The sequence below is a fragment of the Chiloscyllium plagiosum genome, unplaced genomic scaffold (assembly GCF_037043375.1).
Source record: "Chiloscyllium plagiosum isolate Xiang-an unplaced genomic scaffold, Cpla_swu_hap1 HiC_scaffold_14, whole genome shotgun sequence".
Taxonomy (NCBI): domain Eukaryota; kingdom Metazoa; phylum Chordata; class Chondrichthyes; order Orectolobiformes; family Hemiscylliidae; genus Chiloscyllium; species Chiloscyllium plagiosum.
The window spans coordinates 76107659-76124878 of record NW_028270152.1 but is presented as its reverse complement, the minus strand read 5'-3'; the positions used below and the strand labels follow the sequence as shown (position 1 = coordinate 76124878).

Sequence of the window (17220 nt, the reverse complement as noted above, 5' to 3'; positions counted from 1 at the left end):
AGAGATTACAGGTAGTACTACATTAGAAGAAAAAGCTTACAATGTTGCCAAGATTAATAATTGGCTCGAGAATTGGGAGAAGTTTCAAAATAAATACTGATCATAAAGTTGACAAAGAGGAAGAATATGAGGGTACACTTGTATGAAATAGTAACAGCTTCCGCAAATATGTGTAAAGAAACAATAAGAAAAGCAAAACAAACACCGAGAGTGCCGGAGAAGTTCAGCAGGTCTGGCAGCATCTGTGGAGACAGAAACAAAGTTAACATTTCGAGTCTGGTGTGACTCTTTTATAAAACAGTTCTGTTTCTCTCACCACAAATGCTGACAGACCTGATGAGTTTCTTCAGTACTCTGCTTGTTTCAGACTTTCAGCATTTGCAGAAGTTTGCTTGTGGTAACCTTACTTCTTCAAAGCTAAAACAGTAGAAATTATCAAGGAGATTAAAAAAGGCAAAGACAAATATTTTCTGTTGTACCTACTGTAGAAAACACAAAAACTATATTGGCAATAATAGAGAAGTTTAAGAGTCTAATATGCTTAAATTAAAAGAATAAAAGTTGAAAGTTACACATGCTCGTCTGACATAACCTCTATATCTGAAAATGGAATTTCAGTACGACTACTGAGTGCATTCATTTCCCACTTATGCTGTTCTTTTTACTGATTTGTTCCTCTGGGGAGGATTACTACTGCTAAAGAAAAAAAATTAGGACTAAAAGACAAAAATCCCTTAGATCTGACAGTCTGCACCCTAAGATTGTAAAGATGTTGGTGATGAAAAAAAGGATCTTCCAAAATTCCGTAGATTCTGCAACAGTTCCAGTGGATTGGAAAATAGTAAACCTGCTGTTGAAGAAACAAGGGAGATAAAGAAAACAGGAAACTACAAATCTTGTAACTTACCTCAGCTCTCAAGAAAATGCTGGCATAGGAGGTGGCAACAGGGCACTAGGAAGATCATAATATGGTGATTAGGCAGAGTTAATTCAACTTTGTGGGAGGGAAAGTGTTTGATAAATAAGAGTTTTTCAAGCATGTATCTTTTTGGATTGATAAAAGAATGGTGTTCATTTTGCTACGTTGTTGCACAACAGTGCAGGTGGTTGAGGATACTATATTAGCATGGATTGATGAATGGTTAAAGGACAAAGTGCAAAGAATAAGAATAAATAGGTTAATTTCAGGATGCAGGCTATTAGTAATAGGCTCCTGTTGGAAAGACAGATATTTGTAATATATTTTAATGACTTGAATAAAGGGACTGAGTGTAACGTGTCAAAGTTCACTATTGATATAAAGCGAGGTGAGGGGTTCCTGTGGTGCAGTTCTGAGTCAGGAGTCGGGGGTTCATGTTCCACCTGCTGTAGACGTGTGTAATTATATCTCTGAATGGGTTGCTTATAAATATGTATAAAACTAGGTGGGTAAGCAAACTGCAAGAGGACACAAAGAGACTGCAAAGGAACATTGATAGGTTACATGAATACGGAAGGCAGTAGCAGATAGAGTTATTGTCATTGTCCTTAGCTGCTGTCAATTCAGTTTTGGCACCTACTCAAGGTCATGAACCTCTGTCAATGGGTTCCATGTGACTATGTACCAGATTCTTGACTAATAGATTTCTACAGTCATGGGCAGGAGATCTCATGAAGTTGTTCGATCTGGGGTGTAGATCTTGCTTCTTTTTCCTTCCATTTCTGCAACTGCTCTGTCTCATCCTTAAGGCCTACAAAGTGTGATGCCTCTTAATGGAAATGTTGTCACCATCTTTAATGGTAGGTTATATACTCAGCTTACTCATCAATATCAATGCTGCCATGCTTCGAGGTTTTCTTCAAAGTGCCTTTGAAGCAGTTTTGTTTATCTTCCCTGGTACACTGGCCATTTGAGAGATAAGAAAATTGATTTGGTGGAAAGATGCTTTTCAGCCATTCAGACATAGTTAATTTTACAGGAGGTTTGCCTGAATACCATGGAACTGGCTTGAAGCAGGAGACCAGTGATTATTCCATCGACTCCTGTGGATGCTGCAGACATATTGCTGATAAAATTTCTCTCGTGCTCTTATAAGTCACTGATGCACAGCCCAAGCCCTATGGCAGTAATGGATTGTGGTGAAGGCTACGAGAGTCAGAGGAGAGAAAAAGGCCCTTCAGCCCATCAAGTCCACATTGATCAAAACTATCACCTAATTATTTTAATCACATTTTTCAGCACTTTGCTCATAGCCTTTATGCCTTGGCATCGCAAATGCACAATAATATGCTTCTTAAATATTATGAGGTTTTCTTCCTCTACCACCCTTACAGGCAGAGTTCCAGAGTACGACTAGCAAGTTAGGAGAATTTCTAAATGGTGAATACCTCGATTGTTTTCAGATGAATATCTGAATTTCAGACGAATATTTCAGTGGAATTGTGTATCCTTGACTATAAAACACTGAAGGTTAACATGCAGGTTCAGCAAGCAATTAGGTAGATAAATTGTATGTAAGTCTTTATTGGAATGAATTTGGAGTATAAAGAATATTGAAGTTTTGCTGCAATTGCACGTGGCTTTATTAAGACCATGCAGTGTGCATAATTTTATCATTCAGTCTTAAGGAAGGTGATACTTAGAAGAGTACAACAACAAGAAGTAGTCTTGGAATGTCAGGGCTGTCCAATGAGGACAGATTGAGTAAACTGGCCCTATATTTTGTGGAGTTCAGAAAAATGAGAAACGATTTCATTGAAGTATGTAAGAGTCTGCAAGGGCTTAACAAAGTAGATTCTGGGAAACTGTTTCTCTTGGCTGGAGATTCTAAAAAATGGAGACATAGGCAAAGGGCTTATCTATGACGGAGACGAGCACAAAGGTTTTCACATAGATGGTTTACAATGTTCGAAACTGTGTGTCCAAGAGAGCTGAAACTGAATCTAAGGAAACCAGGGAATTGGAATCAAACAGCAAAGTGGTTTTCATGTTTGAGCTGGAACAGTGGACAAAGGGAGCGATTTTTCTGTACTTCCTTCATACAGTGCCTGATCAGGGAATATTTGATGCTAATAATGAGTGCCAAGAATGGAATGTGTTCAAACACTTCTTACTTTGAAGGCCAGTGAAATTCTTTTCAAATAAAATGACCTTAAACAGTAATTTCTTTAGCATGACAATGCAGACATTACATTTTTCAAGTAACAGGACCACGTGACATTTCTATGGTATTCTCAATGTGGAAGAAAGTTTAATTGTAGGGAACTATCACAATACAAACACACAACAGTAAATATAGCACAAAAGCATACAACACACACCAACTACAATATGCCATCACAACTGTAGTCTCCTGTAGACTGAATTACAGTTTTGGGGGGCAGAGAAGGAATCTCCCAGGATTTTAATCCTAAATTTGTCTAGCGTGTTTTTCTTCCTTAGGGGATTGCATGACAGTTGGTACGTTATAGGAAGACAGTTATTGGGGCACTGATATATATAAACCACAGTCACCTAGCATTGGACTGGCTCAATGGACCAGCTGTCTTACCCTGTTCTCCAATCTTATATCTTATCTGTATTACCTTTCCATTCCAATCCATTGTCTCTCATATTAGGATGACTGTTCCTAATGGAGCTGAAATTTGACAGGATTCTTCAAATGGTTTCATTCAACATATAACCCTATTATCTTTGTGTGGATGCCAACTCCTTGTTGGGATAGAGTTTGCCAGATCCCAGCCAGTCTCTTATGCTCCACTCAGGTCAGGCTTGAGATATATGAGCCTCAGCTATAACCGTTGGCAAATTATCAAGTTTTATGAGCTTTCACTACACCCAACACACGTGCTACCAGCTGAGTATTCATATTTAGTGTTAGTAGTGGTCATCCTCCCTGATTTACACCTTCCTATATCAGTGGCACTGAGGTTATTTAGTCCTGTTGCTACTGAAGATGAGATCAGCTAAACTGACACAGACAGGGGAATAACTTCATTGGTGTGTATGGCACAATCATTAACTAAACTGGGTGAGCACATCCCAGGTGGGTTGGGGAGCTAGCAGTTTTGCTAAGGTTGGGAAGACAGGGCCAGATGATCCCAGTTGATTCTTCCCATTAAATCACCATGCAGTGATTGTAGCTCCTAGCCACAAATGACCATGAAATTTGCCCCACTCATTTCTTTGCATTTCTCAGCTACCCTCATCACAATGAGACAGGACCTTGGTACAACAGCAAAGACACAAACAGAACAGCCGAAAGTTGAATAAGTCAAACATGCAATGAATATTCAACTTCTGGACTTACATCAGATGTTCCTGCTTTTGCATCAAAGTATAAAACGTCTCGCTCCTAAAAAAAATATAAAAATAAATAAAAGAAGAGGCTTCAGATTAGTGTATCCTTGCCATTGATGGCCAAATTGTAGTTTGGACGTTGATATCAAAGCGACAATGATTGTGCCTGCACTCAACAGCTCTAACAGAAAGCTGCATTTCCAAAGTCACATGCAGTTGAAACAAGCTTCACCACCCATTAATGCTACATTTTTGTTTCAAGATCAGAAACCAAGACCACCCTACAATGAGAATTCACACCCTGAACCAAATTCTTATTTTCCTGTTAGTCCTCAGCTAAGTTTAAATGTTTAGATCTTTCACTTTGTGAAATATTGTCCTGCAGTGAATATCCAGCAGAGTGCAGAATAGCTTTAACCAGAATATCTGAATTCATCATGGCATTCCTCCAGGGAACTAAGGGGATGCGCCATTTTACAACAAGATTAATCCATGATTCTGTAATTTTTTGATAGTAAGTACACCTACCTTTTATTGGTAAGTGTAACATCAATATCACTTTCTGTTACATTTAATAGGTAACATTAAAATGTCCATTTATTTTCTTTTCAGTAGCAATATGGAAAATTGAGTAGATATCCAGCTGTTGTACAGGCTTGTTCCTTTGCAACAACAAACTAAATTTTACAAGTTGGAGATCATAAGGTCAGTTAACAGTTAATTGCTGTTAGAAGGAAAACTAATAGACTAACAGACACTATTAATGTTCTGACTGCAGGTCAGAAAAGTAATAGTACATATTAAAGAGAAATGGAGATAAGAGGGTGCATGTTATTGTTACATGGCTTGCTGCTGAATGATGCACCAAATTTCCCTCGCATGAGGTTGGGGTCCCTCAGTGTGATTGTACCAGTTTCCCCGTGTGAGAGTGCCGGGGCCCCTCGGTGAGAATGCACCAGGGATCCCTCAAGTGGGTGCGTTAGGGTGAAGTGATTCAGGGTTCCCTTAGAGTCGGTGTGTCGGGGTGTCCTAAAGTGAGTATGCCAGGGCTCCCTCAGAGTATGTTAGAGGTCCCTCAGTGTGAGTGTGTGCCAAACTTCCCTCAGAATGAGTATCGGGATAGCTTAGATTGAGTGCGTCAGAGTTTCCTCACAGTGAGGATGCTAGAGGTTCCATGCCCCATCAGGGGTATGCCAGTATCAGTGTGTCAGGAGCTCCCCCAGCATGTGTCTGTACTCCCCCATGTGTGTAAGGTTTCTCTTCAGAGTGAGTGTGCCAGACTCCCTTCAGAATAAATATGTCAGGAGTCCCCCAGTCGGAGTGTGTCAAGGTTCCCTTCAGAGTGCGTATGTCAGGGGTCCCCTAGTCTCAGTGTGTCAGGGTTCCTTTCCGAGTCAATATATTAGGGGTCCCCCAGTGTGAGTGTGTCAGGGTTTCCTCAGAATGAGTCTGTCATGTTCCTTCTGCGTCCGTGTGTTGATTTTGGAAATTTGGAGCTCCCTCAGTAAGTGTGCTAACTTGTGGACAACAATGAATCCAAAATTACCAACTCACCTGCTTAGATCTGAAAATATTTCAGCATTATTATAAAATTAGGCTTTTCAACAAATGATTTGAATGTGGTCAGTGTATATATTATATATACATATGTATAGAAGAGTGCTATTAGTGGTAGAGTGATTTAATTCAGTAAAACAGCATTTCATAAATAATAATTGAATACTTAACCTTTGAATATTTACAAACAACACTGAGTAAGCATGTTGTATTACTTTCAATCAAACAAGTTTGAAGTTCAAAGTTCCTTGTAGAAGAGTCTACTAAATCTGTTCTGCTTTGTGACTAATTTTATCAACAATATAAATTAATTTCAAAGCTACATTCAAACAGAAGAATAAACATAAGTTTAAGAGAATGCAGAAACCTATAAGGAATAAGCTAATGTAATGCCACCTCCAAGCTTATTGTGAAGGTGGCACAGTGGTTAGCACTGCTGCCTCACAACATCAGGTTCGATTCCAGCCTCGGGCGACTGTCTGTGTGGAGTTTGCACATTCTCCCTGCGTCTGTGTGGGTTTCCTCCAGGTGCTCCGGTTTCCTTCCACAGTCCAAAGATGTGCAGGTCAGGTGAATTGGCCGTTCTAAATTGCCCATGGTGTTAGTCAGAGGGAACTGTCTGGGTGGGTTACTCTTCGGAAGGTCAGTGTGGACTGGTTGGGCCGAAGGGCCTGTTTCCACACTATAGGGAATCTAATCTAATCTAATTACTAAGACTTATATCATCACCAACACATTGCCGGAATGTCTGTAACCAACACACCAGTGACATAATCAGCAATATACCACTATATAATCACAAACACAACCACCATATAACTATCAAAGTATTACTTTATGATTATCAAGAATCACACCACGTAATCATAATATATTACCATATAATCACCAAAGTATAATCAACCATAACTATGTTGTGATCTCTGTTGAGAGTGACAACTTTTAAAGAGATTTGAACTCTCACTGATCGGTTTGCAGGATTTCATATTTTAAACTTTTATTGTAACAAAAATTAAACATTATTTTCTTTTTGTAGGCAACTATAATTCAAAATACAGAGAGCAACATTCCCCTTGTACACTTGCCCATTGTCAGTCTAGCCTCAATGGTGGGGAAAAAGATTGATCAGGGAGTTTGCACACAATACAAAGATGGGGGTGGTAAACAGTGAGGAGGATAGCTTTAGATTACAAGAAGATATAGATAGATTAGATTCCCTACAGTATGGAAACAGGCCTTTTGACCCAGCAAGTCCACACCAACCCTCTGAAGAGCAACCCAACCATTTCCCCTCCCTATATATACCCCTGAATAATGCACCTAGCACTATGGGCAATTTAGCAAGGCCAATTCACCAGACCCGCACATCTGTGAATTGTGGGAGGAAACCGGAGCACACAGACACAGGGAGAATGTGCAAACTCCACAGTGACAAATGCTAATTCAAAACAGATAAATGGGAGGTGATGCACTTGGGCATGACAAACAAAGCAAGGGAATATATGATGAATAGTAGGACCCTAGGAAGTACCGAGGAACAGAGGTACTTAACATCTCTTAAGGTAGAAGGCAGGTGGATAAAGTGGTTAAGAAGGCATATGGTATATTAATCAAGGCATAGAGTTTAAGAACAGAGAGATTACGCTAGAACTGTGGAATGTTCTCTGTGGGCCACACTTAGAGTACTGTGTGTATTTCTGGATTTCACATTATAGGAGGATTGTGATAGCACTGGACAGGGTGCAGAGAAAATTTACAAGGATGTTGTTTGAGAGGGAGTTTCAGTGTGAAAACAGATTGAGAGGAGATATTATTTGAGATGTACAAAATCAGAAGGGCAAAAATCGGGTAGACAAGACGCAACTTTTTTCTTGGTGGAGGAATCAATGATTGGGGTACAGATTTAAGGCAAAGCGGGAGGTTTAGAAGAGATGTGAGGAAAAGCTTTTACACCCAGAGGGTGATGGGAATCTGGAACTCACTACAAGGGTGGTAGAGGCAGAAATTTTATATTTAAAAGTATTCAGATGTGCATTTATGATGTCAAGGGGTACAAGGCTATGGGCCAAGGACTGGAAAATGGAATTCCAATAGTTCGATGGTTGTGCCAAAGGGCCTTTCTGTGCACCATAAATCCCTGACTTTGACTTGTAACCCACTGCACTCTCCATAGAATTCCAGCCTTCTTTGCAAACAGTTCATTGTTACTCTCAGCTGCCAACAGGTTTTTATTTCCCCATTTTGCTGAGTCTTAACTTCAAGAGACCAGCTCCCAATGCTTTCCTCAGTTTTCAGATAGTTCCTTAAATTCACCGCCAGCAGTAATTCCAATGTTGCAGTTATTTTTCTCCCTCCTGCCCATTCCAGGTTGAATAACCCAGAATCCTTAGATGGTTGCAGGATGTGTCTCTTGCAATGGAGATCGTCTCATTTGCATCTGTCATGGTCAGCAGATGAGGCAGTGTCCAAGGAGCTGGAAATCCGACGTTTCAGGCAAAAGCACTTCATTCCTGATTAAGGACTTTTGCCCAATAAGTCGATTTTCCTGCTCCTTGGATGCTGCCTGACTTGCTGTGCTTTTCCAGCACCACACTCTCAACTCTAATCTCCAGCATCTGCTGTCCTCATTTTCACCTCTGTGGTAGCTTGCCTATCCTCTGCTGACCACACAGAAGCTCTGCTGTGATATTCCAGTGATTTGAAGGCTCTGTAACCTGATCTCAAAAGTAACTGCCTCAACTCTTTTCTCCAGTGGCAAAGTGAAATATAATAATTCTGCATCGCGGTCGAGATGCTAATTCAATCCCAATTCTGTTTCATTGAGGCATAAATGGACCATTTACAGAACCACTGTTGACAACATAATACCAACAATACTTTTCTGGAATTTTGGGAGACAGCGTTTTCAGCGAGTGGACTTAATGATTGTTGACTGCATGCAAAAATAGCTTGCTCCTTCTTAATAAATCTAAGCCGTCCTTTGATCCCTAACAATCAAAACACCCAGATTTAATGCCAGGCAGATTGCAGAATGGGTCACATGTCCCCCTCCATTTATACTCAAAACAGTTATTACAATTGTGTTATAGTTATTCTAGGACAACAACTTATATTTATGTTGCAACTTTAGCACAATAAAGAGCCCCAACAGTGCACTGCAAGAGCATTATAGAACAAATTGTGACAGCAAGCAAAATAAAGAGATATTAGGTCAGATGACCAAAAGCTTGGTCAAACAGGTAGGCTTTAATTAGTCTGCAATTTCCCCTCACACGTGATCAACAATGCCCTCCAGCACATACATAGAAGAATACAGCGCAGTACAGGCCCTTCGGCCCTCGATGTTGCGCCGATCCAAGCCCACCTAACCTATACTAACCCACTATCCTCCATATACCTATCCAATGCCCGCTTAAATGCCCATAAAGAGGGAGAGTCCACCACTGCTACTGGCAGGGCATTCCATGAACTTACGACTCGCTGAGTGAAGAACCTACCCCTAACTTCAGTCCTATATCTACCCCCCCTTAATTTAAAGCTATGCCCCCTTGTAATACCCGACTCCATATGCGGGAAAAGGTTCACACTGTCAACCCTATCTAACCCCCTAATCATCTTGTACACCTCAATCAAGTCACCCCTAAACCTTCTTTTCTCTAATGAAAACAGCCCCAAGTGTCTCAGTCTTTCCTCATACGATCTTCCTTCCATACCAGGCAACATCCTGGTAAACCTCCTCTGCACCCGTTCCAGTGCCTCCACGTCCTTCCTATAGTATGGCGACCAAAACTGCACACAATATTCCAGATGCGGCCGCACCAGAGTCTTATACAACTGCATCATGACCTCAGGACTCCGGAACTCAATTCCTCTACCAATAAAAGCCAGTACGCCATATGCCTTCCTCACCGCACTATTTACCTGGGTGGCAACTTTCAGAGATCTGTGTACATGGACACCAAGATCCCTCTGCTCATCCACACTACCAAGTATCCGACCATTAGCCCAGTACCCCATCTTTTTGTTATTCTTCCCAAAGTGAATCACCTCACACTTAGCTACATTGAATTCCATTTGCCACCTTTCTGCCCAGCTCTGCAGCTTCTCTATATCCTGCTGTAACCTGCCACATCCTTCCTCACTGTCAACAACTCCTCCGACTTTCGTATCATCCGCAAACTTGCTCATCCAACCTTCTAACCCCTCTTCCAGGTCATTTATAAAAATGACAAACAGATAAAAATGACAAACATCTTCTCCACTTCCCACACCTATGCCCTCGGAACCCAACTCTCCAACTGCAACAAGGATAGAACCCTCCCTGGTCCTCACCTGGCAGCACGGTGGCTCAGTGGTTAGCACTGCTGCCTCACAGCGCCAGGGTCCCAGGTTCAAATCCAGCCTCAGGTGGTTGTCTGTGTGGAGTTTGCACATTCTTCTCCCACCTCGTGTCTGTGTGCTCCAGTTTCCTCCCACAGTCCAAAGATGTGCAGGTCAGGTGAATTGGCCATGCTAAATTACCCATAGTTTTAGGTGCATTAGTCAAAGGGAAATGTAACTGGTGGGTTACTCTTTGGAGGGTCGGTGTGGACTGGTTGGGCCGAAGGGCCTGTTTCCACACTGTAGGGAATCTAATCTAATCTAATCTACCCACTACTCTCTGGATGCAGCACATTTCTGCCATTTCTGCCAGCTTCAGTCAGACCTCACAACCAAAGATATATTTGCGTTCTGCAGAGATCATTCCCTCCACGACTCCCTCATTAGGTCCACGCACCCCTACCAAGCCATCCTCCATACCGGGCACCTTCACGAGGTATAAAACCTACACCCACACCCCCTCCTCCCCCCCCTCACCTCCGTCTAAGGTCCCAAAGGATCTTTTCACATCCAGCAGAAATTTTCCTGCACATCCTCCCACCTCATATACTGCATCTGTTGCTTTCGATGTGGTCTCCGCAACACTGGGGAGACAGGACGCCAACTTGCAGACTGGTTCAGGGGACTTTTCTGGGACACAAGCACCAAAAAATGCCACTGCCCTGTGGCTGACCACTTCAACTCCCCCAAGGAGATGCAAGTCCTGGACCTCCTCCACTGCCAACTCAAAGCCACCTGCCAACTGGAGGAAAAACATCTCACCTTCTACCTTGGGACACTTCAACCACACAGCATCAACATTGACTTCACTTGTTTCCAAATCTCCTCTCTGCCCACATCATCCCAGATACAACTCTCCAACTTGGTACTACCTTCTTTACCTGTCCTACATGTCCATCTTCCTTCCCATTGATCCACTCCACCCTCCCCACCAACCTATTACAATTATCCCCACCGCATCCACTTTTTGCCTTCCAAACTATCTTTCCTTCAGCTGCCCCCCCCAGTCCCCCATTTATCTCTCATCCCTCTTTCCCCGCCACATTTCTGATGAAGGGCTTATGCCTGAAACATTGACTCTCCTGCTGCTCGGATGCTACCTGACCTGCAGTGCTTTTCCAGCTCTAGCCTTTTTCGACCTTGATTCTCTAGATCTGCAGTCCTCACTTTCTCTGAGGTTTTAATAAGTGTGTCTCAGGAAGAAAGCAAATTAGAAAGATAGAGAAGTGCATGCACTGATTCCAGATCTTGTAGTCTTGACAACCTATGGTACAGAAATCAGATTCAGAGATAGAGTTATAGAATCAAATAGCTGTACAATATGGAAACAGACCCTTTGGTCCAACTCATCCACACCAGATATCCTAAATTAATCTAGTCCCATTTGCCAGTATTTGGCCTATATTCCTCTAAACTTTTCCTATTCATATCTCCATCCAGAGGCCTTTTAAATGCTGTAATTGTACCAGACTCCACCACTTCCTCTGGCAGCTCATTCCATACATGCATCACCCTCTGTGTGAAAGGACTGCCCCTTAGGTCCCTTTTAACTCCTATCCCTCTCACCTTAAATGCATGCACTCTAGTTTTGGACTCTGGGAAAAGAATTTGGCTGTTCACCCTATTCGTGCCCTTCATGATTTTATAAACCTCTCAGCCTCCGACGCTCCAAGGAAAATAGCCCCAGTCTATTCAGCCTCACCCTATAGCTCAAACCTTCCAACCCTGGCAACATTTATGCAAATCCTTTCTAATCTTTTCAAGTTTCACAACATCATTCCTATAGCAGGAAGACAAGAATTGCACGCAGTCTTCCCAAACTGGCCTAACCAATATTCTGTACAGCCGCAACATGACCTCCCAACTCCTATACTCAATGCACTGACCAATAAAGGCAAGCATACCAAACGCCTTCTTCACTATCCTGTCTACCTGCATCTCCACTTTCAATGAACCTGAACTCGAAGGAATCTTTGTTCAGCAACACTCCCTAGGATCTTATCATTAAGTGTGTGAGCCATTCCAAATTGCAGCACCTTACACTTATGTAAATTAAACTCCATCTGCCATTCCTCAGCTCAGTGGCCCATCTGATCAGGTCCCATTGTACTCTGAGATGACCTTCTTGGCAGTCCACTTCACCACCAATTTTGGTGTCACATGCAAACTTATTAACTATAACTCCTATGTTCACATTTATATAAATGATGAAGAGCAGTGGATCCTGCACCAATCTTTAAGGCACACTAGTGGTCACAGGCCTCCAGTTTGAAAAGCAACCCTCCACCTCTTCTACCTTCAAGCCACTTCTGTATCCAAATGCCTAGTTCTCTCTGCATTCCATGTGATCTAACCAGTCTACCATGAGGAACCTTGTCGAATGCCTTACTGAGGTCCACATAGATCATGTCCACCGTTCTGCCCACAGGCAAGTACTAAACAAGGGCAGAAATCTTGAAGCATTGTGGGGCTGGAGGAGATTAAAGAGATAAGGAAAAGCAAGACCATGGATTGGGTGGGGGTACATTTTGAAAACAAGCATGAGAATGTTCAAATCAAAATGTTGTTGGACTTGGAGACGATATTGGTTAGCAAATAGAGGGGTGATAGGACAAGATTGGTCTAAAGGATGGCACGGGTATCAGTGTCTTGGATGACTACAAGTCTACAAAGGATAGTGTGGGGAGGAACCAGCTGTGAGAGCTTTGGAATAATCACGCCAATGTGATGAAAGCAAGACCTAATCATTCAGTTATTAAGTCAGTAATTTATAGAATAATGCCATTCAGCACATTGACTCCATGCCAGTTCTCTGTATATCATCCCCAACAGTTCCATTCCCCCGCAAGTTCATTTCTTGGGAGAGGGGAGGCCATATTGGATTTGGTGCTTGGCAATGAACCATGCCGGGTGTCAGATCTCTTGGTGGGAGAGCATTTCGGTGACAGTGATCACAACTCCAAGAACTTTACTATCGTCATGGAGAGGGATAGGAGCAGACGGTATGGGAAAGTATTTAGTTGGGCGAGGGAGATTTACAACGTCATTAAGCTGGAACTGGGGCACCCAACTTGGGAACAGATGTTCTCAGGGAAATGCACAATAGAAATGTGGAGGTCGTTTAGAAGCACCTGCTGATAGTGCTGGACAGGTTTGGTCCACTGAGACTAGGAAGGAATGGTAGGATGAAAGAACTTTGGGTGACAAGGGATGTCAAACATCGAGTCAAGAGGAAGAAGGAAGCTTACTTAAGGTTGAGGAGGCAAGGATCAGATAGGGCTCTAGAGGATTACAAGGTAGTCAGGAAGGAACTGAAGAAAGGACTTAGCAGAGCGAGAAGGGGGCATGAAAAAGCTTTAACGGTCGGATTAAAGAAAACCCTAAGGCATTCTACATTTATGTGAGGAACAAGAGGATGGCCAGAATGAGGGTAGGACCGATCAAGGATAGTGGAGGGAACTTGAGTTGGAGGAGGTAGGAGAAGTCCTTAATGAATACTTTGTTTCAGTATTCACTACTGAGAGGGAACTTGAAGTCCCTCTGAGGACAGTGTGAAAAACACTGATATGCTAGAACAGGTTGTTGTTAGGAAGGAGATGTGCTGAAAATTTTGAAAAACATAAGGATAGATAAATCCCATGGGCCAGACAGGATATATCCTAGGTTTCTACAGGAAGCGAAGGAAGAGATTGCTGCGCCTTTGCCAATGATCTTTGAGTCCTCACTGTTCACTGGAGTACTGCGGGATGAATGGAGATTAGCAAATAGAGTCATAGAGATGTGCAGCACGGAAACAGACCCTTCGGTCCAACTCGTCCATGCCGACCAGATATCCCAACCCAATCTAGTCCCACCTGCCAGCACCCGGCCCATATCCCTCAAAACCCTTCCTATTCATAACCCATCCAAATGCCTTTTAAATGTTGCTAAATGTCGTTGCCTTTTTCAAGAAAAGGAACAGGGATATTCCTGAGAATTACAGATGTCAGTGGTGGGGAAAGTACTGAAGAGGATTCTGAAAGACAGGATTTATGATTACTGAGAAAACCATAGTTTGATTAGAGACAGTCAGCACGGCTTTGTGAGGAGCAGGTCCTGCCTCACAAACCTCATCGAATTCTTTGAGGATGTGGCAAAACACATTGACGAAGGTAGAGCAGTGAATGTAGTGCACATGGATTAGAGCAAGGTGTTTGATAATGTTCCCCACTGTAGGCTCATTCAGACAGTAAAGAGGCATGGGATACAGGGAAATTTCTGGCTGTCTGGATATAGAATTAGTTGGCCCGTAGAAGACAAAGGGTGGTGGTAAATGGAAAGTATTCAGTCTGGAGCTCGGTGACTAGTGGTGTTCCGCGGGGATCGGTTCTGGGACCTCTCCTTTTTGTGATCTTTATATGTGACTTGGATGAAGAAGTGGAAGGGTGGGTTAGTAAGTTTGCCAATTACACAGAGGTTGGTGGAGTGGTAGATAGTGTGGAGGGCTGTTGCAGGTTGGAACGAGACATTGACAGGATGCAGAATTGGGCTGGTTAACGGCAGATGGAGTTCAACCTGGAAAAGTGGGAAGTGATTCATTTTGGAAGGTCACATTTGAATGCAGAATATAGAGTTAAAAGCAGGATTCTTGGCAGTGTGGAGGAACAGAGGGATCTTAGGGTCTATGTGCATAGATCCCTCAAAGTTGCCACCCAGGTTGATAAGGTTGTTAAAAAGAGTGTATTGTGTGTTGGTTTTCATTAGCTGGGGATTTAGTTTAAGAGCCACAAGGTTATGTTGCAGCTCTATAGAGTCCTGGTAGACCACACTTGGAATATTATGTTCACTTCTGGTCACCTCATTAGAGGAAAGAAGTGGAAGCTTTAGAGAGGATGCAGAGGAGATTTACCAGGCTACTGCCTGGTCTGGAGGGCATGTCTTATGAAGAAAGGTTGAGGGAGCTGGGCCTTTTCTCTTTGGAGTGAAGTAGGATGAGAAGTGATTTGATAGAGGTGTACAAGATATTGAGAGGCACAGATAGAGTGGATAGTCAGAGACTTTTCCCCATGGCGGAAATGTCTATCACAAGGGGGCAAAAATTTAAGGTAATTGGAAGAAAGTTTAGGGGAGTTGTCACTGGTAGGTTCTTTACTCAGAGGGTGGTAGGTGCATGGAATGCACTGCCAGCAATGGTACCAGAATCAGATACATTTTTAAGCGATTCTTGGATTGGCACATGGAAATTAGTACAATGAAGGATATGTTGGTTAGTGCGATCTTAAGAGTAGTATAAAAGGCCAGCACAACAGAGGGCCAAAGGGCCTGTACTGTACTTTGCTGTATTGTTCTGTTCTATGTTATAGTCCATTTAAACTTACTTTCAAAATCATTACTGTCTCTGCTTCCAGCACCCCCTAACTTAGCAAGTTCCAGATTATCCCTACTTGCAGCATTAAAAAAAGTTTTCCCTCACATTCCCTTTGCATTGCCTTCCTAAAAAGCTAAATCATGTCCCCTAGCCAAACTACCTAATGACTACTTTGAATCAGTTTTTACTAGCAAAGAGAAAACTGAGAAAATATCAACAGAAGTGGGGGTAGTAGGGGTAATGAACAGGGTGAAAGTGGAGAGCAGGGGTACAGGAAAAGCTGGCTACACTGAAATTTAAGGAAAATGCTGCAGACAATGAAAATCTGAACTAAAAATAGTAAGTGTTAGGAATACTCAGCAAGTCTGACAGTATCTGTAGAGACAAACAGTTTAGTTGAATATGACCCTTCTTCAAAACTGAGAATGCCTAGACTGGTGACCACCTGGTTTAGGTGGCTTGCTAGAAGATTGTAGAGTGACAGATATTAAACCATTACTCAAAAACAAGAGCCCAAGGCCATTTAACATCACTGGCAGATAAGCTGTTAGAAACAATGATCAAGGGGAAAGAAAAATAATTTGGAGAGTTGAATAAATAACGGATATCTAGCATGGATTTGAATGTATCTGATCATATTTGTCTAATCGATTTGGAATTTTTGATCGAATTGAATTTATATCACGTGTACAGAGGCACAGTGAAAAGCTTTGTCTTGCAAGCAATACAGGCAGATTGCATAGTTAAATAGCATAGATAAGTAAATAATAGGTAAACAGTGGTTGAAGAAGGCAAAGCAATTAAGTTGGCCACATAGGTGTTAAGAACATGTTTGGCAAAGTGGTACATAAAAAACTGGTTAACAAAATTGAGGCTCATGAAAATAGGAAGGTTTGTCAAGTTGGATAAGAAATTAACATAACATTGGAAAACTAAGTCATTTTATGTGGTTGCTTTCAGACCGGTGGATGGTGTTTCCCCAAGGTTCTGTGCTAGGACACTCATGTTTTTGATGTATGTAAGTTATTTAAATATTGGAATAGAGAGTAAAATTTCAAAATTTGCTGATGATACCACAATACGAGATGTGGCAGACGGTAGAGATTATGCTAATAAGAATTGTGAGATAATGCATTTTGGCAGAAAGGATAGGGAGGGGCAACATGAAAAAGGCATAAAATATATTAAACAGCATACAGGGACAGAGGAGGAGTGGCACGCTGAGGGAACGCTGTGGAATCTTGGGCTTCATAACAGTGGTATCAAGTACCAAACTATTAAGGTTATAATCTATCTTATAAAACTCTGCTTAGGCTACAACAATGGCATTGCATCCAGTATAGGAAAGAAATGATGATCCTTGGCTGTGCAGAAAAAAAATTTGTCATGATTCCAAGGATGAGACATTTTAGCTACAATATTAGACTGGAAAAGATGAGGTTGGTCCCTTAGACCAGATGAAATTTGGAGGAGATTTGATAAAAACTATTCTCATTTGTCAGATTTAAAAGGATCAGGGGTCATAGATTTAAAATCTGGGGCAAGAGATGCAGGAAAAATTACAAGAATGAACTTTTTTTTACATATTGAGTGGTAATGACCTCAATGCATTGTTTCCATTCCACCATTCTTGTCACAGTAACTTATTTATAAAAGA

General features: G+C 41.9%; 1 protein-coding gene across 4 annotated transcripts in view; it reads right to left on the bottom strand.

The window, feature by feature from the left end:
• Positions 1-17220, bottom strand: part of cacna2d2a (calcium voltage-gated channel auxiliary subunit alpha2delta 2a) — an 824866-nt gene that overhangs the window by 370850 nt on the left and 436796 nt on the right. For 3 of the 4 annotated variants that reach the window (XM_043708451.2, XM_043708452.2, XM_043708454.2), the window contains exon 5: positions 4290-4334. The exons of the other annotated variant lie outside the window; for it this stretch is intronic. In XM_043708451.2, coding sequence (XP_043564386.1) covers positions 4290-4334 — 45 coding nt within the window. The remainder of the gene's footprint in view (positions 1-4289; positions 4335-17220) is intronic. 4 annotated transcript variants of the gene reach the window in all.